We start from the raw sequence: 27,520 nt of genomic DNA on the forward strand, positions 1-27,520 counted from the left end.
GGATACCTGTCATTGCTAATATTACGAGGATGCTTTATGGCAGAAATTTCTCTTTCCAAACCATTTGTTTCCCCCGACTTTAGTTCTTCGGTATATAGGTGGCGATACGTACAAGCATGCCAAAAACTGTCACCTGCTCAAATATCAAAATTTTGATTTGACGGAAATTTCCCTACCATGGTGGCCGTGGCTGTGGTACCCAGCCTACGGGATCCTCCGCCAAAAGCCGTTTGGCGAGCTGTATTGGCGATTCTCAAAACCACATATATATCATTGTTGTTGATAGTCTTGTTGCTTGTGTGACTGTCTTTGTTGTTGCTGTTTTATTTCATTTTCAATGGGGAGGGACATTATTTTATTCCGTCACGCATGAACGCCCCCGTCACACTTGTCAGTTGTTTTGTTCGGCGAACTTTACCTTATCGCATACGCAAACACAATATTTGTCAGTAAAATGAGATCGTCTGGGAGTAAGACGATGAGAATAGTGCCATTTCATCCTGAGCTGTGCTCTTTGACGTATAGTTATTTGACTTTCGTGTTTATATATTTGATCGTTGCCCGCTTGTTTGACATCATATCTGCGATTGATTTTATATAATAGGCCGTAACTACTCATGGTGTGTTGACATAATATTGTGTCCTTGTCAACTTTTCGGCACACGCTGATCCTAGTTGGAGAATGAGTTGAACATTGCTGTGTGCATACGTGTATACTCAAGGAGAAATGTACAAACAATGAAGCGCAATAGATTGCATGATATTAAATGCAAATATGTACTACATACAAACTACGTTTTAATCTTATGTCGAAGTATGTATTTATAATAGAGCACAGTCAATATTTCCCCATAAAGGGTAAAATATTGGGGTTAGTTGAAATATTTTTATGTCGAAATAAATGGAAGCCACATGCTACAAAGGAATATTGAATAATGCTAGCGTGATTATTTCACCTTATACGCATTCAGGGTGATTGTGAAGTAACCCAACCTCAGACAATAAAAGCTTTGTATATATATTTTGCATTTATTTAGATACAAGACATACCAGAATACCGTTTTAATTTATTTCTGCTTAGAATATACCAAAATTCTGATTTGAATTGTGTGGTATTTGAACAAAATACAAAAGTTAAAATGTCTTTAGACAAAATTAATAACGTATTAGACCAACATACATGTTTTACTTAATACATTGAAGCGTTTATTCATATTATTTCTGCTTAGAATATACCAGAATTCTGATTTGGATTGGCTGGTATTTGAACAACATACAAAAGTTAAAATGTCCCTAAACAAAATTAGTAACGTCTTAGACCAGCACACATGCTTTACTAAATACATTGAAGCAAATATTACTAAATTGATCGTAAATCTTCATTTAAAATGTTATAATGACCAAAACATATTTGTATATAAATTAATGATTATAATAAAATGAAATATACTTAGTGTCATGGCACATAACTCACTTTTATTTGGTGGAATATAATATAAATTTTATAGTACAAAGAACTTTGGAACTGCGCAAAAATTAATTAAGGAAAAATTGGGATGGATTCGAGATATAACAAAGTAGGACGACCAATTCAGGGCGTAAGCTGCCTTTAACAATACATATTTAGATTTGAGCATCAATGTGATAAAAATGCCAAAGCATTAATGTTAAATATGATAAACCGGTTTTATGAGCGCATGAGAGTTGTAAAATAAATTCTTATTTAGAGTTCAATGTTTTAATAAATAAATCAAAGACCCGTGTCAACAAATAATGGAGCATATATATTGCTTGGATGTATTATGCAATATAACAGCTGAAATCATAACATTCTTAAAAAACAAAAACAAAATTATCTAAATACAATAATCTGCGCTAGGGGAATAAATTCGCCCTAGAGACAAGAATGACCTACTCTTATTGTATTATTGGAAGATACTCTGTAATATTATGATAAAAATTAGATTAGGTTATATACAATGTTTCATTCAAGCGTTGACTGGTAAGTTGCAAAACTAAGTACATAAGAAGATAATAATTTTTCATCTCATCCAGTGAGATGGCAAAGCGGAGGATGTAAAGTTCATGTTCACCAAATTTATAAAATTAGTAAATCCTTTCGCTGAGATTTAAGTGGATGATCATTGACTGTATACCTTTAAATATTTTCGGATTGCTATTTGATTTCCATTCTAATGAGTCTATGACTTCAAATTCATGTTTATTATTTTATTTAAATTAATATACATAACTTCTTGCACTTAAAAAATTTCTGAATGTTTGTTCTTGAATTTCAGTTTTATTGTGACATTGTAGTTTGGAAAGAAGCTTTGAAAAACATGTGAGATCCTGAAATTAAAATAAAGAAAAATAATTAAGAAATATATGTAACTTATTTTGTCTATTTTATCCGTTGTGTTTTTTTTTTTGAACCCTTTTTCATCAAATCGATTTTCGTTCAAATATAACGGAAGGCGGGTATATAAAAATTAAATTAAATTAATTGCAAACAAATTCCTATGTTTTTGTAGATATAAGATATATATAAGATACTATAGATAGTTTTTACATTGTGAACAATTGTACTCGTCTTCAAAATTATGTTCACATTTCACTTAATACCAGAATGCAATGCCAAATATTAGTTTTCTCGACTCTGCACTACTACTTTAAATATGGTTTATTGTCTTTTTTTGAACGAAACAGCAAAAATCCACTAAGAAGTGAGTCGAAATATATTGTATGCAAATCCTTACCAGGATGAGCTGACTGCAGTGGTAGATCTTTTTTCTGAGATATTCCTTTCACACTTAGTTCTTGTCCTTAAAACGGTAATTGGACCAATAAAAACTAAAATTCTTTGTGAAAATTCTCAACTGAATTTTATTTTGTATTATAAATAAGTCAGGAAATCCTCATATTTTCATAATATTGAAAATTGACGATATTAAAAATCTCACCTGTTAATGTTGGCGAGGGAGAATCTCTAACAGATTGTATCAAAGTATTCTTGTTATTGTTATTATTGGAGCTTGAGATATTCATGAACTGACGTGATGAGAATGGCCCGCATTCTCTTGAGATTAAATGGGACGTATCATTTGACATACTCGATGGTGAGGCTATTAAAATATGGTAATTGTGTTAATGTAATTTTGCAATCTAATTAGTCTAAACATAGCGTACTAAGACTATGAATATGTGATTATTACACCTATATTTATCAGGGTTGTTGCATATTTTGTACTTAAATTATTTTATTATGGTAGATAATATATTATCACATTATCTGTGTTAAAGTATTGTCTATATCTGATTAGAATCAGATTGGATTGGAAATAGATGCCGTTAATGTATATCAAATTTTAATGTATCATGAGCTTTATATAAGATTAAAAACATGAAATTGCATTTTAATTACCTTCTGAAATAGTTTGTGCGATTGGACTTGAATTGCAGTCAGTTTCGGCTGTCAAAGGACTGGATACTTGCTCACAACTAGAGAATTCATTACACAAATATTTCTGACTTTGAGGCAGTGATTCAGATTGTGGTTCAGATGTATCTCTCTCCATACCAATGACGCCCCGGATTGGTATACTCGGCGCTGATGCAATCCCGTCGTGTTTTTCGCCTATTAAGTGCAAAGTCATATGATAAAACCACCATCTGCTTGCATTTGAAGCCAGGTGATTCAGTTTAGGAATTTAAAAAGGTCTAGTTTGATTAAAGGTTGTGTAATCAGGTAATGCCTCTTGCTCGTTTTGTGCAAGAGCCCATGTACCCACGTAGTCGCCAGGTGGCGCTGTTTAATTACGGTAATACGTGACATTTTTGACCGGGTTATCAAAACGGTGTGTGTTCCAATTGTACTCATTATACTTATATTTTCGAACAATTTTTTGATATTACAATCGTAATCAGCTTTCACGACAGTTATATCAACAGCCAACGATATTTTTTGTCCTTCCTTTAAAAGAGATTATCAACAAAATAAAGATTCGAATGCAAACTATATTGGACTGAATAACAAAAGCGAAGCAATTTAATAGGTACTATATTTGTAGATCTGCACCTATTCAGTTCACTTTAGCCAATACAAAAGTAACGAAATACCAAGGTGGGAAATCTCATATAAATATCAATCGAATGATGGATTCAAAGGTCAAAATGTTGAACGTCAATATGTAAAATTTTCAATGCTGATAAAAACTCGAATTAGCAAGTTCTACTCTTAATCATACTTTTACGTTTTTATTTATTTGCTACTGATGTTATCTATAACACGTTCTTGGAAAAACATTATCAGAAATGCGCTTTGAGGTTGTACAAGAATTTTTGTTCTTCTATAAGCAGGCTTGTAAATAAATGCCATTGAAGCAAAATAAAATACGTGTTATAATTCAAGTTACTGCTGTAATTCATACAAATATTGATATCAAATCGTGACTTCGGCAGACGGAAACATGTTTTTGTGGGAGCTTAGACGGATATGATATTGTCTGTTTATATTATTCACCCAAATAAGAGTTTCTTATTTATGTTATGACCCGCAGATAATTCCCGCACCCGATCGACGACGATTTCATTTTTTTATTAATATATTTACAATAGGGGGTATGCGATATAAGAATTGTTTCGTTACCCATTAATTCATAGATTTTGTATGTAATATTTTACCCTTTTAGATTCGAAGAAGACTCAAAGCAAAAGTATCCTACGACTCTCCTACGATTGGTTGTAGGTCTGAGCAGACTGCATTCTAGATAACAGTCTTTAGTCGGTAGTTTTAAGAAAAATTTTATAAAAGTAGGAGAAGAATAAAGTTGAAACTTTATTATTTAGCATGATTACTTTGATATAATACTATTCGGTTCAAACATATCAACAAATGCGAAAAAAACAAGTATACTATGTCAAGAATTTCAGTGTTTATAGTTCATTTCACATTGATAATGACGACACCTAATTGTAACTGGTACCAAATATTTCCAAATTGAAAAACAATCTTTTATTTGATTGCCTCAGGCCTAGTCATTTACTTATATTGTATTTTGAGAAATTTCCGTAAATATAATGATTCTTAATTGTAATCGAACATTTGGATACTGACAAAATTGTCGACAGAAGACCTGCCATACGATTGTATTATTTTAAGAGCCTGATATTGTTAACTACGTTGAGGTAACATCGAAAAATTTGAAATACTCGGAACCGCGTTTATTATTCTTACTTTTTTACTTTATACCATTGTATATCATTGTTTAAATATTTATCGAAATTATTTTTAAATTTCTTTTCTGTGTGAAATTAAAAAGTATACGAGTAATCTGATTATCAAATCAATAAACGTAATCACATGGGCGCGCCGCTTCTGGCATAATAAATAAATACTCAACCGAAATAACCACATATATTATTTCGCAGAAGTCGAAGTATTTTTCTATAAATTAGTCTAGAAACAATTTAGAGCTTTTCATTGGTCAAATGGATGATAAATACAGTATTAATATCAACGAATAGGCAACACAGGAACATATCTAAGCTTATATCACGCACGAGGCTTGACATATAATAATTATTGAATATTAAAATCTAATTGTTTCCAAAAACAAATTCCATTGGTCGTGGAAACGAAAAATGGCGTATAAATGTCAAATCGCTACAAAATAGATTTTCAATGACGATTTCATTAGAAAGATGATGAAAGTCATCTAAATCTCATGGACGAATGCTATTTATACTAGCGCAAGACTTGATGCAATATCGCGAAATATTTCTATAGCAGTTGAATAACTATTTCTTATTTCTAAGATATACTCTATCTTGTAAGTTACTACAAAATCTTACTTTGCCTGTTGTCAATCTTTTGCTGCATTGTTATAAGTTGTTCTTGAAGCAGCTTTCTAACTTTCCGTTCTTTCTTCAGTCTTCGTTGCATCAGAACTGAGAATTACAATAACTGAACTGAAATATATTAAATATTGACCGATTTTGATAATATTCAAAGTCTTAAAAAGGTGAGAATCTGAATATATTTGGATTTATATCTGAATATCTGCTGTGATATGGCAAAAGTCCAATATATTTGTATTTGTACTATATGTCAAGTATTTATGCTGTTTTGCAGTTGTCTTATGGTGAAAATAAAGGTGGAAAAAACTTTGAAATAAATAAATATCCTTTTATCAAGTTATTACAATTTACCCCGAATTCGTTCGCTTTCTTCGAGTTTCTGTTCAACACTTCCTCTTATTTCTTTTTCGTGATTTATTCTGTTTTTCAGATCCGCTGTGTGAATAAAACGAGAAAATTTATTTCTCTTCTTGAAAGATTTTTGAGATTACAAAAACGTATTTGAATCTCTTTCAAACGTCCATTTTCGATTATGTAGCATAATTTGTTTCCACGTATATGTTTTGTTAGCTAATAATAAAAAGCCGGTAGCCATCAAAGTGAGCAAAGCATGGAAATTAAAAAAAAATAGTTACGAAATAGAGTGATTGATCAGAATAATAATGTCTCCTGCTAGTTTTATTGTGAGAATCAAGAGCATATTATGCAGTACTCTTACCCATTTCAAAAGAACTATGTTTCTCCTGCAACTTGGCATTGTCAGCAGCAACCTTAAGTAATCCTTGAATATTTGTTAGCAATGTTTGCATCGATGATATGTTTCCTTGACTAGCAAGGACTTGCGTTATCCCAGTGGCGAGAAGTGAATTAGTGGTCTTTTTGGTATCGCTGTTGTTTTGAGTCACATCATCCACATCAAATCGTTCCTCCTGATTTTCATGGCGAGACGTAATACCTGCATCACTACCTTCCTTTTTCGTCGGAGAAGGAAAATCCTTTATCAACGATTCTTCGTTATCTGTATGTTGATAAAATGTGGAATATGAAGATTATGTGAAGAAATTCACTCAAACTTTTGGTGAGGAATTTGGTAAAACAACTCGCTTTCAATTTTTTATTTCCTAATCCGGTCACGAACACTCTTGAATAGATAAGAAGATTGTGCACCACTTTAACAAGCAATAATCATGTGACCCGTCAACCAAGCTCTATTTCCCTATTTAGAAGACAATTAGGACTTACTGCGCTTATTATTCTAACATCTCAATGAGAATCGAAGATATTAGTACGTTCGTTACTTGTATATCTTATAAATTTGATAGATTTCCCACAAATAAATTGCAGTAACGAGCACAGCTGTGCGATCATTGACTCGTATTTCAAATTTCACAACATCACTCCGGCAATATAAGAATAGTAATAAACAGAAGAAACCACGATAGAAAGAAAAAAAACAATAAACTTTGCAGATGAAGGTCGATACACCGAGGAAAAGATTAAAACACGCAGTGTCAGATTAAAGTATAGATCGTTGTTGACAAATTTTCATCTTGATTTCGGAGAAAATTACGAAGCGTGAGAAACTCATTTTGAAACAGATATTTACAAGTTCCCAAATTTATGAGTACTAATGACCCTCAAACCCAATAACTTGACAGACAAACAAACGGAAAAGAACAACATTCTTAGCGAATATTTTCTCCAATCAAGTAACTAATCCACTTACGCTATTTTTAAGTATATGCTCAGCTAATTTGCGATCAGAGGCGCCGCATAAATAGTCGTATTTACCCATTACTGCGGTGGCATACCAACAAAACAACAAAGGGTACATTTAAAATCACAAGAATTTGAATTTATATATTGTTGTATAATTTTGCTTGTAAAATTTGAAGACGCCTAATCGAACTTAAACGCAAATGAACGCATGATCAATTGAGCTAGCGTGTGGCATGTTTTAGCATGGTATTTATGAGGAAGCGTTGAAATTTAGTCATGCGGTCTAAGACACTCACCCCTTTCACCGCATGAGGTTTTAAGCGTGGTCATGTTGGCTCAAGATCGGATAATTTTGTTTATGGAGAAATAGCACAAAACACATCACCAGATAATCAGTGCGAATACACCGCTGGCCATGGCATAAACAAACCTATATGGGATGTTGAAGTGAAAATGCCAAGTAGGAAGGGGATAGGATGAACGAGAAAATGATTGTTTCATACATTACCAGTGGTGCCAAATGTGCTATACAAGTTTATTATCTCACAGTGTGTAGAAACTTATCAGATGGGCTGTTTTTTGTTTTTTTTAAATACTTGTCGCAACAAACACTTTGAATAAATTTACCTTTGATATTTTTATCATTTACATATAGTTTTATTTAGAATATTTATTTGTAGTGTGTACTTTGTTTTCGATAAAGGATCGAATTGCATTGATGTTCGAATCCCTGATTTTTTTTTTGTAATTCCGTCGAGAGATATAATCGCTCCTTATCAGCATATCGTCTCTCTTCGCTGCGTGCTCATAAGGATAAAAATGGACGCATTAGAACCCTCATTATTTTTCAAAATGCTATTATTCTCCCAACCTTAAAAATGGCTTATTTTCGAGAGTAAAGATTTTACTGCAAGAGAAACTTATTTTTCGTGTTTTTGCCTAAAATATTAACCTTCAAAGAATTTTACTGAATCTCTGCTGTCTGAATTCCCAGATAAGCTTCCGTTGCTAAAATTTTCATCTTCAAGAGGAGAGCTTATACTGCTTACTGGCGATACTCGTCCTTCGCTATCAATACCATTCATGGAATCCGACTGAGCATTTTGAAATATACTGCTAGTGAATCTGTGTGAAATTAAAATCAATAACTGTAATTCATAAAATAGGTGAGAAAATAGACAATGTTTACAATTCCCAATCTGGGCCATACTAACGGTTGCATTCTTTCCTCTCGATTACTAGATATCGGTCCGTCTTTCTGAGATGCGCTTCTTGATCGATTTTCGTCTATAGGGGAATTTGACTTGGAGGTTCCAGTTGCAGCCAAAGATGCCTGAGCTGCAGACTGTGCAGCTGCTGCCACCTTGTCAACCAAATATTTGAAAATTTGTTGAGACGATGCGCTATGCTATACGATATGCTAAATTCTTCGATAAAGTTCTTCATATTTTTTTTTATTCATACATATTTTTTTATTTCTCTGTTTTTATATAACAAATACTGGATCAAGATATTTTATCGGTGTGTATTTTTATTCAAATTTATTACATCTCGTGTTAAAGGTGTCAAAGTTTTTTACGGAATTAATAAAGACATAAACATATGATTGCTATATTATGGTGCTAAACATGTACGACCAATTTGCTAACATGTTGATAAAATTTAATTGAGACAATAGGCATGTACCTGATATACTGCAGCAGCCTGTTGATGCCTAGTGCCGCCGTTTGCCGCTATTTGTGCCGCTGCTGCTGCGGCTGCACTCGTAACTGCGTTTCCATTGACATGACTTTGAGCAAACTTAAAAAATAATTTCATATTTAGAGTAATCGGTAGAATTCGAAAAAATATTGAATAGAATATTTTAGGTCTCTCTTCTGAGATATTTATTGTAAATGAAGAAGGCATTCTTACTACTTCATCTTTTATATTACGTTTATATATATATATATAATAAGCAAGAAATATAAGTTGCAATTTATGTATTGGAAAATATGACATATTCAATTGCTATCCTACACAAAATAAGAAAGCTACATTTTTTGATCATTGTACAACTATACCTGATTTATATGGTTCAGCATGCTAGGTGGTATCCCACCAGAAAACAATGCTGAATGTGACATCATCATGAGTGGAGCTAGAGCGGGATTCATTCCGGCGGCTGCCACGGCTGCATGTGAGGTGTCCAATCCATTGTGTAATCCCGATGTTGCAACTTGTTGGTATTGCTGACGTAGTGCTTGTTGAGCCTAATACAGCAGAATATGAAATTTAGCTGTTATAAGGTCATAAACAGTCTGGCTTCTAAACTCTTTTTCTAGTAAATTCCCGAAGTAATAGTGAAATAAGTGGTATAGGTTTATCCAAAGGCTAACTATTAGTACTATGGTGATTATAAATTTTATAGGAATTGTAATTGTATTTGCGTTTTATGACCTACCTGCAAATACAAATTTGTTGCATTTGGATGAATTTCATTTCCACCGGCCAGTGTGATATCTTTTCCCGGCACCAAGGAACTGTCTTTTGGTGGACTTCCGCTAACTGAAATGATTATATAGTATTGAAAATAACCAAATAGAACGTGATAAAGTGCAATTGAAACATTATTATTGGGCATGAAATAAATCTAAAAACGTTTTGTTAAATTGTTGTTGTCAGTATTTTTGGTATTCTTCTTGTTGTTTTTGTTGTTGTTGTTGTTCTGAAAAATACACTTATATCTTTAAATACTGGAACAAATGCTTTTGTAGTTGAGAATTGTTGTTGTCGATAAAATGATAATATTTTTATTTATTTTAAAATATCTGTGGGTTCTATGAAATTTGTTTTTCACTTTGAAGTTTTTTTGATGACGTCATTTATCATAAATATATATGTAAATGTTCATTGAGTAAAAAATCCGCGAAGTTTTTTATATATAAACTATTTTTATGATTACTGAAATAAAAAGTACGATTCAGATCTTTTCATGGTTTATTTGTGTTTCCTAATTATTTTATTTCAATATAATTACACGTATTTCACAACAGAATTAGACAATGTAAACTAAGCATAAGTAGTTTGGGGACGGAACTTAGTGGTTTTAGACGTTAATCGCATTATAATATTTTCTTCGGTGGTAGCTATTTACAACAACTTAACAAGATATAGATTTGAAAACAAAATAAATAAGCACAAACAAAAAAAAAATAAACTTCCACAAAAATATAAACCATGGAGTTTATTTTATAGCCTACCCGATTAACACGTATTCCTTACCACTTGGTTATTACTTTCTCGTCGCGTTTATTCAGCGGTCACAAAATGACATAGCAATGGTTACATATTCAGTAAATAATTAGCTTTTTACGTCAGTATGAAGATATTGTACAAGATTACTGATTACACCTCGAAAGGACAGGCGAACCCCTGGTCGGCACTCGGCAACCAGCCAGTGACGCATACAGTGTATGAGCAGCGAAGCGCTCAATCCTAGTGGAGCGTAACACTCCACGATAAAGGAACTTCCAAAATGAAGTTGAGACTATATTTTTAATTCCAAATCTTACTAGAAGATGATGAACAAATTTTGAAATTTTTTCATCAATTACAAAACTTAGTATTTCATCGAAAGTATCACACAAGTAACACCTGCATAATTTTCAGTAGCAGTACAAAAAGGGAATACACTTCAATACGAAAACTACACAAAAATCTTTGAAAAGAACATTTTTGCATATTTGCATAGTTTGGCCATTGCTCGAAAACTCATGTACATCACAAACATGATTCCCTTTTCAATATTTCGTATTGTTCTAAATAGGTTTATAAATAGACAAAAAATTAGGTAGTTCCGCCAGAATATATTGTGAATATGTTTCAGTGAGGTGATCATAAAGGGGTGAAAAATAAAGTCTCAAGCCAAAATATGACAATAATAGATCTGGCCTGATTAGGACACTCACTGTAGGGTCGTTCCAGTGGATAGTTGCATAAATCTAACTGCTGGTCGACCTAATCACTAAAGGATTTTTGTTTTGCAAAACTCGACTGTAACATAATGTTTCGACGTTCGACCGATTAATTATGTAAAATCCTATTTTCGTTTACAAGTAATGTTGTCTGATGCCTGATTTGAATATATGTCATTTCTAATTTTCTCTTTGTAATTCAACCGCACAAGACAAGATTCGAAAATATAATTCAGTTCGAACTAATCATGAAGTCCGCTTCATTATTTCGACAACCCTTCGCCAGTTAAAACGTTGGAAGTACGGAACTTCTACAGAACGAACAAGATCATTGGCGTTCGCCCTTCTCTTTGAAAATTAGCGAAGCAAATTCTTATGGCGGGGCACACTCCCCATGGAACAGATGCCACTATTCTTACCGACGTGCGATTGAAATTGTCAGGCGAAATAATACCTTATAATTCGTCACACCGTTCGACCGCGGAAGAAAACTCGCTACCAGCAGTATTATTATGACAGTATGTTCCCACCGAAAACGTACAAAGGGATTAGTGAAACCTGGTATGCCAAATGATTGCGGATTTGACTTTTATGCCTGCATCGCGGGGGAATTGAAACAGACGTGACGGAAAGCATATTTTACAGCAATCGCCGAGCGGTCGGTACAAGCATTAATGTCGGCACACGAATTTGAAATTATCAAGTTTGACATAAAACAAAATATAATCTGCGTAGTAAATGATATTTAAACTTTAATTTCGCTATATTCAATCATTATAGTAAGGGTATTTTTGTATATATTTGACTTGGTAAACTGAACACTTACCTTTGAGGTGAGCGCACATTAGGTCACCAGTTCGATTTGGAATAAAATTTTGTATTTTTAAATTTTTGAAAATATGTATATACATTTGTTTATAAACAGATTATAAATAAATTCCGAAACCCTGCAGAAAAGGCCGTCGGTTATGTTTATAAGTAGAGGTAATAGTAGGAGGGATATGCTGTCAAATGATAATATAAATCTAAGACGAATATAAAGACAGTGTTATTTCTTTTAAACTTATGTTTGAATCTTCACTTAGTAACTTCGATTTCAGATCGCGGAATGGCACCAAATACTTACACGGATATCCAATTCCGATCACATTTGTCATTTTACACTAATATGTGAAACGATGATACGGTAATAACTACAAATATGTTTTGGGTCAGAATCTGATATTATGAATTATGCTGTAATACTTTAGAATATTATATTCTATAAATATGTCGTTATTGAAGTAAACCTTCAAAAGCAATTTCTGATAGGTCAAAATGATGTAAAGGGGTCACCTTTATTGGCATTTGCTACAAAATTGTGTGTAACTATGTTATTTAATCTAAACGGAAAAAGATTTAACATATAACATGCGTAATGGAATTATTTTTTGAGTTGATCCTAAATATAAATGACTAATGTGAGTGTAATTATTTTACTGGAAATTTCCATTGAATTTTTTTTACATATTCATATAAAAAGTTTTACTTTTATTTAAAATATTTGTTCCCTTATACATTTGACATAAGTTTCATGCGTAATGCAACCTGAATAATTCTCTTTATAAATCTGCAGTAAATAGATCTGCATTTAAAAGCTAAAATAACATTATGAACGAAATTGAATCTTGCACAGAAACATGAGCAGATAAATTAGTTCGGTGTGCAATTCGCGAAAAATGATTTTGTTGATTTTTGGTATCGATTGTCAGCTTGTTATGCGGAATACGAGATGACAATTTATTTGGTATCCACCATATTTAGGTTTCCTGTCGACAACTTAAACAACATTGTTGTGAGGATATGTCAACTCCTCAACTTTCTCTTCTACATATTGTAAGTTCACTTATTGTAACATATGCATTAAATGGAGTTCGTGGATTCAAATTTTATTTGAGCCTTGACTCCTTGACATTTTTCAACATATTTGCAGTCATAAGTCACAGGAAAAGTACATTTGTGCTTACAGTTTCTTGAATTGCATACATTAGTCATAATCGGGTTATTTGTGGTGAGATGATCACTAAGTGTCAGAATAATTTGAAATTGCAATCGTCAAACTAAAAATAAATTTTTGAACTGCAGTTACTTTGTGCATGTACTCGGAACTTCATATACATAGTTGAACAGGTTTGAGTTAAACATATTATCCACGTTTTTCCACATCATTAACAACGATTCTTCCTGTATATGACTAGCAGTGGAAACCTTGTTTAATATTCAATAACAGTGAAATAGTTGAGAACCATGTTCCGCATTACATTATTCAAAAGATTTCGTTATGGTCTAGTTAGGTAGCTTTTTAAAACGTCCACCGGCAGTTCAAAACAAAACAATGAAAATCCTTTATCCCATAGCACAGTTTATTAGAATCACACATGGTATTTTAGAACAAAGCAGGAGGAAGTGATGTCACAGTAACTGATTCCCAACTGATACATCATGAGGAGTGAGCACAACGTCGATTATACTTAAAGTTCAAACACTTGAAAGTATATTTGAACTACATATCAATACATCAAATATAACGTCCAAATAATTGAAACTTGATTTTTCTTCAGCTATGATTTCTTAAGAGTCCTTGTCGATAAAGGCCATTACTGATGATAGAATTGCTAGTTTACGGCTGATACCCTAATAAGACGACATCATATAAACTTGTTACTTCGTCGGAAAAAGGTACCATCGATATCGGCTGGGGCATAGCGTGAGTTGTGATGATACATCTTCACATTTTGAGTTTTAGGAAAATTCAACGATTTCAATTTATGTTAATCTTTAATTATAAATGCCATTGTAAACAAACAACATTGTAACAAATTGATGTATGTGCCGTTCAAAGTTTTTTTCTTGTTTGATGTTCTATCATACTATACAACAGCATAACTACTTATAAATATATATAATATAAAAATATTTGAAGTTCTGACAGTAGTTTAATGTGTAAGTTATAGTTCACAGCTATGACCAAGTATCACTAACGCCTAGTCATGTTTTGATGAGCTTTTTACGCCATTGAATTGCTGATACTCGAAATCAACTGTAGGTGACCTGTATACCTTTTTATTCTTTTTTGTGATGTGATCTTGTTTGAATTACGCTGTTTAAAGAGATTCGGGGTCGTGTCACCAAATGACGGTCACATCTGTTATTGTCAATATAACTACCTCAAAACGTGTAATAATCTTAATATTTAAATTCATTTAAATCAGCCATTGTTCATGAAAATGTGAGATGTCATAATAGTACATATCACACGTTCAAGAAGAGGTGATTCATTACGTTACATATGAAAAAAAACGAGAGAATAACGTTGTCTTACCCCTTCTCTCGTGTTGCTGTTGTTGAAGATGTTTTTCAACATCCTGTTCCAATCTCATTCGTTTATGCAGATTACTGATGTCTGATGCCGTTAGCATGCCCTAAAAGGTAAAGTCCCGCGTGAAAGGTAATCATTGTGTCTTCAATGCTATAACCATATTTAGTTTATTTATTATTTTGGAAATTATTACTTTCACTACTGTATCACAAAATTTCTTTTCATGTCTACATGATTCACAATGATATCTTATGGAAAATTGTCACCATGTATAGGCTATTTGATCTAAAATACTGCAGCTTTTAGAGTAGCGCCAAACGTTTACTGATTACTTCATGTCCGGAGAATTCTGGTCAAACTTCTGATAAGGGTAATCAAACAAACTTACGTGAGTGCTATTGAGAGATCTTATCCCAGGATGGTGTGCCATGAGATCGGTCGGTGGCAGCATCGGATAGCGCTTCGGAGGTCTGCCAGGCCGGCTGCAATAATACAATGGTTTTAGTATTGGTTTCAGAAATTAATTTAAATTAGCAAAAATTGTGTGCTAAATTGCTTTTGTGTCGAGTTAAAAATGTTGGTTTCGAAGTTCATATTTAAAATTGAGTTTAGGGAAAATGCTTTTATTGGTATTTTATTTGTGGGTTTTAAACGAATGTGGGTAAACGATATCAATTAAATTTATATAATATAAAAATAAACAATAATCAATAGATTCGGGTGTTTGTAATACAATCAAACAATTATCATTTGTAATTACGTTGCGTTTCTATCAAATAATTGTGCGTTGTATTTAGTTGTACAAATATCAATATGTTCTTTATAGAATATCAGATGAATTGATCACTCAAATAATTTTCTGTAAGTTTTGAAGTTTTTGGCAATCTTTTCTTTTATGCCGTCTTTTTTGTCACATATCACTCGGTTGAATTCAATTGAAACAACAATTATGATGAGATTGCTTCTTCTAATGCACATTTGAATTTTTGAAATGCTTAAAATCATACGCATAACCAAATGTACTGTCAATCTGAAGAAAATCATGGTCCATGGTTACGGAATTGTAATTTAATTAAATTATTTTGTCACCTTTCACAGAGTATAATCCAATAAATCAGCCATGAACTGTCACACTTGAACAATTACGTAAGTAAGACAGACATTTGTTTTGCCTTTTTTCATGGCGAGTTTGGAACATTTTGACAAGGTCGCCCCGAAGGTCTTCAATATTCACTATCTCTCTATAATATTAAAGTCGACCCATTCATTACATTAGGGCTTATTACGGCTTCGCTCAAACGAATCAAAGTCAAAATCGCGCTAGTAAATCTGATTAAACTTCAAGACGGATCAAATTGAGAATGCATTCTGCCATGTTTTGTTTCGCAATTTAAAATATTACACGACATAGCAAGGTCTTCATCTATCTGGAGGTATTAATATTTTTGCATTTAACAACGTAAAACATCACTTCCATTTTTACGTAATTCAAACTGGCAATTGTTACATGTTTGTGTGTTTTGACCTACCAGGGAATATAGTAATGGTGAAAATGTAAATATCACACTTTTAGAGTGTGTGCGTATGTAAATATTCTCACGCAGTCGGTGCCGATCGGAATAAAACTTTTAGCAAGTGTTGAAATAATTTTATTTAAACTGGATTCATTTGTTAGTACTATATAGTACTAAAAGTAGCATGTATATTCGAATTATTGCTTTTTTCTCTCATAGTTGAACCTATTATTTTTCCGTATAAATTAGTCTTGGAAATTCACCACATAATTCTATTTATTTGCGTATGCTATTAGCTACATTGCATCAATGCGTGGTCTAAACCAAATTAAAAGAAAAGGACCTGACAGAAACTACACGATTTTCCACTTTAAATGACGCTACTTGTGGGAAGTAACCCTAACTAGACGTCGCACCACCTTCAAACATTGGGACAAAATTTACGGAATGAGATTAATTAAACCTCAAATATGATTGTATATTTTTTAAGGTTGAAAGAGAGTTATTTTGATAAATCATAATGGCGACCAATGTTCGGGTCTATCAAACATTTGAAAGATATCACATCCCCAAATCTGACAATTTAAGGATTCATAGAAGCATGCACTTGATGAAACCGATTCGGTATTTACTAAAGTTTTAAATTTGATTTGACCGTTGAAATAACTGACATTAGCCATCGTTCCATAGGCCATTTATCATTGAATATAGAGAACGTTACTATAATGATAACCCAACTCCCTTTAAAAAAAGTCTTTTAAATACGGTTATGAATCTGGTTTGAAGGGTCGATGATTATAAAAACATCAGCGAAATTTCTGATTCACTGACTGGATTTATGAACAGGCAGTTAAGCAATTCTTCATTAAATTATTTATATAAATATTACATTGATAACCAATTGAATTAGCATATAGTAATTACATAGTACAAAAAAAAAAAAGCCAAATAATAAAATCTAATAAAATTAAGCCAAATGGACAATCGCTATAATATTACACAAAACTAAGTATACGTTTCTTCCCATTTCCCACAATAAATTTTAAAATAACGTAATTTGCTCAATTTTAGGCAAAACGCATATTTCTTAAAAATATTTGTTTTTATGAAATAGACATTTGGAATAATTTAAAGTTCATGCCTCTATCACACCCTTTCACCCATTTAATCCAAATTTAGAATTGATGTCTTATCTTTTATCAGATGGTAAATTATAGCCTTGGATATTTGTTGGTAGTATTTGAAAGGAGAATGGATCCCTCTGACAGGGGCCAGTCAAACACGAAGAAGTCAACAAAATTTATACCAGACCATTGATGCAGGGGAAAGGTAAGGTAAACATTAGGTGAATTTTAATAGCACGATTTTACCTCTATATCGTATCACTATACTATAAATATTCGAAGGAGTCTTCGCTCGTAATTCTAGTTTGGAATGGGATAGCAGTGTACATCCGCTCAGACTATTTCTATCTATAATCAATTGCATCAGAATGCACTATGTGCGTTTTATCACTATTGGGCGTGATAATTAAAGAATACACTTTCGTAAAAAGCTGAAAAAGTGGTGTTCATGAAATTTGTCAGGTAACTCAAGTGTAATTTGTAAGATTTTTCACTTTATATCCAACTGTGTGACAATAAAAAATTTATCAATTAATCTGATTTTAGTTTTTTCTTCCCATGTATTATTACCAGGTGAATGGAGGGCATTTTAATCTACAAATAAAATGATGCACTTTTTCGAAAAGTATGTCATATGTCTATGTTTCACTCAATTAACGGAAATGCCGATTGAAATGAAGATAATTTAACATGTACACAAAAAAATTACAAATGAGAAAATATCACAAAAACTTCGAAACTTCTTCTTGAATTGGAGTTGTTTTAGGTTGTGTTCATTTAAACCATTTTAATATATATATTGTTTTATGCCATATTGCTTGGCACGGAAAGGTACCAGTGCAAATTTTCCTACAACTTCAGCATTTTTTTTTAATAATATTCTTGATTAAAATCGTTAAATATGTTAATCGAGGAAATATTTAGATAAATTTGAAATAAAACAAATTTTGAAATTACGCAATGTCAACATTTTTGAAATTGTCACGTTTAAATTAACATTTCTTCATTTCAAAATGTTCAAAGCAATTATAAAAAAAAGAACAATCTGAAAAATATTGGATTACAAAACTCGAATTATTAGTAATATTATATCTGATAGTTAATGCGCTCAAAATTCGGATCGAATGGGAATGATTAAATTGTTTTTAAGCAATTATTAAAAAACACTGCAGAATTTGTGGGAAAATGGTTTAAGTATGTTTTCAACATTCATTCAGAGCTGCTTCAGTTATTCGCGAGTTCGTAAGAAATGCTTTCATTGGTATTGATTTAAACTTGTCATTTTGCCCTACACATCTGGTTTTAGTTTTTGTGGTTTTAGTGAAAATTATAAAAAAAACTTCATACTAAACTATTACCTAAAAATTTGCGCCACATTTTTATGATCTGAAAGTCATATCACAATAAAATATAACCAGTTTTTCGAGTTTCAGTACGTTAAATCAATGATCGGAAAAGTATATTTCCCGTTTACAAATACAGCATAGCGTTTTATTTAAATCAAACTTAAATGCCGCATTCTTTTGCGATTGTTATTCTATATTTCAATGTTTTCTGTTGATGAAGAGATTGATTTTAGACTAGATAATTTAACGCTAACAACAAAGTATTTCAATTGAGAAAGTGTCGCATCAAATTTAACCCAATTTCTCTAAATTATGTTTGAAATTCCATATAACTGATTTCAACAAAACATTTCCAAGTCACAAAAGGGTACATTTATTTTGTCGCGCTAGTTTATATACGAATATGGGGCGTTAACGCAGTAACTTCATTCAATATATTATAAGGAAAATCAGACTCATCATAATTTAATTTATTCGATTTATCAACCGGGCATACTTAGTCAAGTATGACTTGATGATCGGACACGCCGTTAGAGACGTGGTCCATTTACGATCTACGCTTATGCAATTGTTATCCGTAGCAAGTGTGGTCGTCTCAATCACTGTTGTATTTCTGGTTGTTTTTTTCTACGTATCATTTAATTTTCGTCAAAACCATATCACACCAACTGTATATTATTCATTTTTGATTGTTTATGGTTTCGCGGAAACAAGAAAAATGAGATTCCATTATGACCGCACTAATGGCATTTGACACTTAGTGACATTAAAGTAATTCCGGGAAAAATGATACAGGGAAAATTGACGTGAAAAACAATTTTTAACTTATATATATGAAATTATAGATATGCATTTTACAAGTTGATATAAATCATCTGAATAAAGATATTGCAATTTAGATTTAACATCGTACGATTTGTTTCGAATGGGGCTATACAAAATCAAACTTATTGTATTATACTTTAATTTTACTTCTGTACGTTAGATATTTTCTTATAAATAAAAACATGCTAAAATACACTTAGTGACCCAAAATTCGTTTCGAAAAAATAAGGAAAGAACAATTTCAATTCGAGCACAAACATTCAATTTCCAGTCATGAGTGTAAATTTAGAATTCGCAATAATATCAGATATGGTCCTGTTTTACGTGAATATGTTGCTTTGTTGGTGTTTATCGCATACATTTTCAGAAAACACCGATATTTCAGATTGCTTTTAGACATTCAGATGTTATCAGACAAGAGTATTTTTAATTAAAGTCATAAAACCGGTTAAAAATCATTGTTAATAAGACGAACGACATGAGAGGGCGTGGATGACCATCTTGTTTTTTTTATTCCCTGCTAACATCCAATGTTTTTATTCAAAACTACATAACTTTATCATATCACTGCTATACCGCACGAACGCCATTTTGTTAAGTAATCGTCAAATTTAGTTTTTAAGTCGATTTTGATTAAGTGTGTACAGTCACGAAGCAGGTAGCCGAGAACAATTTAAAATAATATATTCTGTTTTTGTTTATACCGTTACTTGGATTTGTTCAGACTTGTTTTTAAATTCTTCATGGTATATCTTAGTAGTAATGAGGTATGTGAGTCTCGTATTTAAAGTCGTATAATATCAATAACCAAATTTTTATTTATTGGTCTCTTTAATTAATTGCGCATAGCATTCGTGTAGCAAATTTATTTTGAGCAAAAATTCGCACAAAATAAATAATTTTCTTTTTTAAACTTGAAATAAACAAATCTTAGCAAAGGCTATATTACACTTATCTGAACAAAATTCATCATTTCAGTAACTCATAATCAATTCACTCAACTCGGATGAATATTATTTTTTTATTCCAGATGAGAGAACTGGGACTATATTTATCAACAGTTATATAAATTCATATACTGTATCAAAGACAAAAACTTTCATTTCCATCTATTTATTCTAGGAATAAAATTGCCGTAAAACGCGTCACATAATATTCGTATAGATATGTACTTATTGATATTTTTTATCTGACAATCTGAAAACATATGACATAAATGGACAAAATTCATGCATGCCTAATCGGATGGACTGCTGTCGAATTCATAATAATAATCCGATAATGCAATACTTACGCGCATGAAATGCGTTTTAACTCTGCGTTTGTAGATGTTACTATGCGCATAACTAGCATTCAAAAATCAGTTTAACCAACACATTTTTTCAGATATTCAGCACGGTTGATTGTCGTCGAATAGGAACGCAAAATGGTACCAATGTAAAAAAAAGGATGAGCAATACCTTGCTTGAGTGCAGTCTTGGTATAAAGTTTCGAAGTCTTTTCTTGTGATAAGTTTACATCTGTTGACGCCGGGTTGAATTGCCCCAAGCCCTCGGAGGATTCGAACCTGATGTTCGAAAATATATGTTATTGAATAGCTCAAAAGCAACATAAATTTAAAATCGTTCAATAACAACTTGAATCTTTCTCTTTATCTAGCTTAACTTCTGATATGCTTATGTTAGATATCTATAACTAGATAGTTTTATCACTATAACATTTTGGTAGCAATTTGAGATACATTTCTGCTCATTTAGAATCTCGTGAAAGATGAAACAAACTAGTAAATTCACTACGAACTAACATTTTTTACAAGTAAAGCTGTACAGTCACGCTCTTGCCCCCGGAAAAAATGCTTTGTTCATCTTGCTAACATCTTGTTTATCTTGCCAAAAACTAAATAATTGTGGAATTATAATCATTTATTTATATCAAATTATAGAGATTGGGTGACGTCATTGAAAATATTACTGCGCTCATACCGACAGGGTCGAACAGGCCCTCATTGTCACTCATTTTGCAAACCATTGAAATGATTGCCGAATAGTTGACCGTAGTAATCACTTAAGTTCATAGGTTTTCAGATATACATTAGAAATATCTTCACCTGTTCAACGTTGCATACTACCGGAGAAATGCTCAATCTTTTCAATTTTGTATAAACGGTATGTAGACCTCCTACTAGGTGCTTTAAAAATAGGTCAAAAGCCTGGAGATAAAATTACAACGAATTAATACATAAATAAAATTGATGAGTTTGAATACCTCCCTCATTTGATATTAAAGACATTGTAGAGAGAGATCTAGCCCACCTTTATGGATATTAGTTTCAACAAGGGTGGAGAGAAAATTTTACATATTCAAGCAATCTAGGAAGCAGGATTGAGTGTGATATATCTTTGATGTCAGTCGTCTCAACATACAAGCAGCTTATACTCAATAAAGATAATCTCTTATACAATACAATATTATGCATTGTCAATTTTTTAATGATTTACATTTATATAGGAGTATAAAAAAAATTTAATAGAACTTCCTGATACAATTCACCGTGGTTAGAAATTCTAAGGCGGAAGACATTGTAGTCTTCTAAACACAGATGTCTTCATTTCTGTTTATTTTTAACTGACACATGAATAGAAACACACTCCACTCACTTGTGGCAAGCAGATAAATTCATCACCGCCAACAAAAAAACTTGCGACTTTGGCACCTCGTAGTTCAACCATTCTGCATTCATTGTTGGCTGGTGTGTTTTCAACGGGCTGGGGGGTGCTGTATGCTGGTCTTTCATGCTGGAAAAATATTAGATTGCTTTTACATTTGCAAGTATTTTTAGCATTGATTGAATAAACTAATAAGTTTCTGTTGACAAATTTTAACTTGGTTGTCGTCAAGATCAATGGAACTCAAGGTAGTGTTTTATTGCTTTATGACACTGAAATGCTCATATTTTACGTTCTTGTCCATCAAAAGACAATTGACGTCATCATTTACATTTTAATTAATAATATGAAACAAATATTACCATGTTCATGTTCTATTTTCAACTGGTTGAGGGTGTTAACTAGGTGATTAGAACTCCTAAATTTCAGGATTAATTCGGCGTTACACGTGAGATTTTGACAGTTTTTGTTGTCTATCCGTCTCAATTACAGCAGGTTTAAACATTCCGTCCGGAGAGTTGTAAACAGAGCGGAACCCGAAGGGTCAAAACTTACTATATAAATGGATCGAATACGCGAATGCCATGCATGGCGTCACAATAAAAACAATAATAGAACTGCAACATAAAACCATAATAAGATGTCAAAATGTAATGATTTCAAACTATGCATTCAAGCGTGACCGAATCTGGAACATCATACGACTTCATTTTCAGTGCGGAAACATGAGTGAAGAGTGCAAAAAGTAATGCCATTTTCCTACAAATCTTAACAATGATATTTATTAAACAAAGAAATAAATAATGTAGTACTTTAAAATAATTTTTCAACATAACCACTTGTTTTTATATGAATTATAATTTATAGTAGTATTTTTATGTGTAAATAATACACAGCACAACAAAGATTGATCGGTACTCCTGAAGTATGCGCACCAAGATGTCGTACAACCTGAACCCTGACCTGGTACACAACATGAGTTCAGGTTGTGCGCCATCCTGGTGCGCATACTTCAGGAGGTCCGATTGATCTTATACAATTGTACCATTCATTAAGGGTTTTTAAAAGTAGCAACAAATTTTCTCCCAGATTCATTTTTGTATCTAAAGAGTGGAAACAAAACATAAATTTTGCATTTTTGGAAATTTCTTTAAAATAATTAATGATTGAGGTGACCTTATCATTGTGATTGTCGAGATCAAAATATCGCACCCGATTTCCATCAAACAATTAGAAATAAAATTTATATGTTTTCTTTATGAATAAATCAAATATCAAAAGTATGTTTAAATTGACAATACTTGGCGAGTAATAATTAGTCCGAATTGCTTTTAAATTGCTAATCCAATTTGTTGTGAACAAGGGACAAGCTGGCGGCTTTACCTAACTAAACTCCAATTAGGGCATTTCTGGCATGAAAGCCAAATATACTTCCTGGTGATATCCAGAAATATTAAACATTGTAGAATTGTCAAACTACCAAACAAACATGAACACAGATAAATTTGACTTTGATACGAAAGAGAAAAGATTAATTGATTACTATAAAGTAAATTTCGAGGTTTCTTATCTTTATAATAATGTCGCGTTGTGCACATGATTGGGATTCTAAAATTAACTCGGTCCATGCAAGATCGACGGTGTTATATTTATGTACGTATCTAATTCTGAACAATTAAAGCTAATTTGAACTTTGGCTGTGCCAAATCTTCGAATTCACAGCATTTTCCCAGGACCCTTGATTAAAGTCGAAAACAGCTTGTTTCTAAAATTAGATAACTTTACTTCATTTGTTCATTTTATGTTTTGAGTTTTCTTTCATTTTTCGACTTAGATGAACTTGCCAATCTTTTAGAACTGTTTTTTTTTTTATTTTCTATGTATAAAAATTATACAATAAGTGCAAAAATGAATGAAAATATTTTGGAAAAAAAGTCACAAAAATGAATATATTAAATAGAATTTTAAAGTATTTCAATAATTCTAATGCACTCGGTGTGGGTATCAATTTATCATGTTTATTTTGATAAACGGCTTTACTAATCGCTTACTGAATTGTAATGGCTGTATTTTTATGTTGCCAGATTTAGTTACCACGTCTGGGGGGATTATGTGACATGGTGAATGTTTTTTAACTTAATCAGACTATAACTCCTGGCAACATCCAATTTTTTAACGAACTCGGTAACAGCCTCATCATTGCAAGTTTACGTTACTTCAAAATATCAGTAGACTTCATCAATTTTTCCACCGAAGGGAATAAAATTGATATATTTCAATGCTAACTATGACTGATCTAGAAATCGTGATTGTCGTATCGGGGAAATGATAGAAAATAAAGTAATAAATGTCCATTTCACATGTTTAATGAGTATTTGGCACTCCCACAATGAATAGATTTCCTCGTTCATATCATTTTTCGTGACCGGATACCGACTGAACACAATGGTAAGAAGCTAATATATTTTTCTGTGAATCGATTGAAAGTTTAAATTCGTTTCGTTTCTACACTCATTATCAAAGTGAACAAAAAACGAGTCAACATCCAACATCCATGATCAAAAACACAGAATTTCAACGATAGGAAATAATTTATTGATCGATTCATCATGAAATCGTTAGCTATATTAGCAGAACATGTTTCCCACCCCTCGCCTATAAAATATATAAAAGATGTTAAATGACGGGCCTGATTTCTAACTTCCCGTTTCAGTGAATTTTAAATAGAGAGTAACGTTGCTGAAATAGTTATGACAAACCGCGTTTTGAGCCACACTTTGTGATTGACTTTTCAAAAGGCAACGAATGTATTTTTCATTTTTTCCTCATTTTTATTACCCCATCCCGCCCTGCCTCTTCATACTTTATTTTTCTATGCACAGATTGATGTTCCGTAAGTGGATATCAATTTCTAAATACACTGGTACTTCATTGTGTTGTTTATTGTCCAAATGGTTAAATCGCTTCGATTTATTTTGTAATAGTATTATTGATTTAATATGATTGTGTTTTCTACCAACGTCAATGGATAAGAGATTCTGTTTTGCATCGAAAATTAAAACCTCATTCCCTGAAAAACCTGAGTAAAATTGTCAAATGTTTTCGGTACCATTGCGGTGCTCAATAACTTATCCTGACATTTCTTTATAATTGAGTCGTTTGAGTAATGGCGCACAAGATGAGTGCGTTGAACAACAAATTTCATACTGCAGTTCATAATTGAAAAGTTTTAACAATGACTAATTATGATTATGATTAATAATGGTATAATTGCTAAAATATAGGCAATAAATAATCACTTGTGTGTCACTTGGATTTGAGTGAAGTGGGAAAATTATATTACGAGGAATTATAGAATTGAAATAGCGCCACATTGAAGTGAAACGCACATTACTTACTCGTATTTGACAGTAGATATATTATGTTAATTTCTGCGTTATGTTTCTAATAGTTTATCTAAGCATGTCCAATTTAAACAGGATGCCGTTCACCGCTGTTACTAGATTCCCGTACATTTTGCTAAATTAGTATTTTTTTTTTCAAATGAGCGATTGACGTTACAATGCTCACATGCTTATAAATATTTTATATTTTAAAACAATCTGATTACTAATAATGTTGTTTTTATGTTTTTTGAATTATGAAGAACCACAAAAAACCAAAGATAACAAACAGAGTTACAATTTTTTGACCAAACTACTCAAAAGTTTTCATGCGTATTTTCTTTATATAGACCTTGGACGAACAATAATCATGCACGTTTAATAGTTACACAAGCGACAACCTTAATAATATACAAAAAATGGAATATTTTATTGCTTTTTATTAGAGACACCTGTGAATTATAAATTACACCATAAAAGTGAAAACATGAAGCAAAAAATTCACAAAGCAATGTTGCATAGGCCCAATTTCTGAAAATACAAGAAAGAGATTGCGAAAAGACATATTTTTTTTATAGTCGGATGTATTTCTATTGTACGATCCGCCCGTCGCAGTTACGACACCGGATGCGAAGTGAATCCGCCATTTTTGTTCATAGTTGACCTATGTTATCATAGTAAACCTATGATAAAGTTCGTCATGAAAATTGTATTTATTTTCAATCTTGTAAAATGGAATTTTTCAGAATTCAATCATACATTGTTGCGTCTAAACGTGTACAATTTGAGCATATATTAAAATATTTAGCTTATACTGCAACAAGTGTATCTTTTTTCAATATAGTATTTTTTCTAACCATGCAGACATACATCACTTATTAAAGTGATGATATTTCTTGAAAAAGAAATAGTCAACTGCAGAAATAAAATAAGGATGCAAAGGTAGAAGATAAGTTTTAATTTTTGATGATTCTACGTGTATATTTCTTGTGCAATTCTGCTGAATCACATGTATAACACAACGCAATATTACGTTTGCATGGTAGGTTTTAGTTTTTGATAACAGAGAAATCTGTACTATTTATCTACAACCCTATCACGTGACTGATTATTTTATCAAAATGTTAAAATGGCTCCGTCAATGGCAATCCCGATGTACAAAATTAGGTCCGCGGAATTTAAAGGCGTTCATATCGGCGCAGGCAGATAGGAGAATCCGGCCTTCTGTTGGTTGGATTACTAATGAATTTTTATTAAAAAACAATTGCCTTATATATTTTCTGCAAATATACACGTTTTGGATGTGAAATAAAACTAGAAATTAACTCCATTCTTCGAAATAAACGTTACCTTGTATGTGTGTATAGGAGGTGATGCCATGCTGATTCCATCCCATTTTCCGTGCATTGCTAAACCAAGCGGCATTGTGTGGAGTCCCTGGTGCAAAGGCTGAGAGTGCCAAAAGAGGTGAGTAATAATTTTCTGTCTTTGGTATAATATAATTAAATAATAGATTTCTAAATATCAGTTGTCGAACAAGCAAAAACAAATTTGAATTAGAATTCTAATTTTTATAGCTAAATTTTGTGCGGTGTAATTGAATGTGTTATGCGCTGATCCCAAACCAACTCAAACCTGAAAAACTGTTCTTTTGGGGCGGTCTCTAATAGATTCAAAAGTAGAAATAACTTTGTGCAAATACTCGTAACCATCTTTGAATTAGTACCTGTATATATTGGCTCAATTTAAACGCAATCAATTACGAAACCGATC

At 32.2% G+C, this 27,520-nt stretch overlaps 1 protein-coding gene across 1 annotated transcript; it reads right to left on the reverse strand.

Annotated features, from left to right (window-relative positions):
- Window positions 1-1,026: 1,026 nt before the first annotated feature.
- On the reverse strand, window positions 1,027-27,275 carry LOC120340800 (uncharacterized). Its single transcript, XM_039409168.2, has 18 exons — window positions 27,098-27,275; window positions 22,356-22,493; window positions 21,806-21,907; window positions 21,159-21,265; window positions 15,278-15,371; window positions 14,893-14,992; window positions 10,019-10,122; window positions 9,639-9,827; window positions 9,262-9,375; window positions 8,790-8,938; window positions 8,528-8,700; window positions 6,575-6,874; window positions 6,208-6,291; window positions 5,851-5,946; window positions 3,422-3,634; window positions 2,961-3,122; window positions 2,757-2,822; window positions 1,027-2,349 (listed from the first exon to the last, which is right to left on the reverse strand). Exons 1-18 carry the CDS (start codon window positions 27,170-27,172, stop codon window positions 2,300-2,302), a joined length of 2,316 nt encoding a protein of 771 aa, XP_039265102.2. The 5' UTR covers window positions 27,173-27,275; the 3' UTR covers window positions 1,027-2,299.
- Between the last annotated feature and the right edge of the window lie 245 nt (window positions 27,276-27,520).

Source organism: Styela clava, chromosome 14 (assembly GCF_964204865.1).
Source record: "Styela clava chromosome 14, kaStyClav1.hap1.2, whole genome shotgun sequence".
Taxonomy (NCBI): domain Eukaryota; kingdom Metazoa; phylum Chordata; class Ascidiacea; order Stolidobranchia; family Styelidae; genus Styela; species Styela clava.

What these genes read in the sequence shown, in the direction of transcription:
- LOC120340800 (XM_039409168.2), bottom strand. Translation starts at nt 27,172, where the DNA reads ATGCCGCTTGGTTTAGCAATGCACGGAAAATGGGATGGAATCAGCATG. An exon ending in TAGTATGCAACGTTGAACAG is followed by an intron (nt 21,266 to 21,805) that starts GTGAAGATATTT and finishes TTCGAACATCAG; the next exon opens with GTTCGAATCCTCCGAGGGCT. An exon ending in ACAGCAACACGAGAGAAGGG is followed by an intron (nt 10,123 to 14,892) that starts GTAAGACAACGT and finishes TAATCATTTCAG; the next exon opens with TTAGCGGAAGTCCACCAAAA.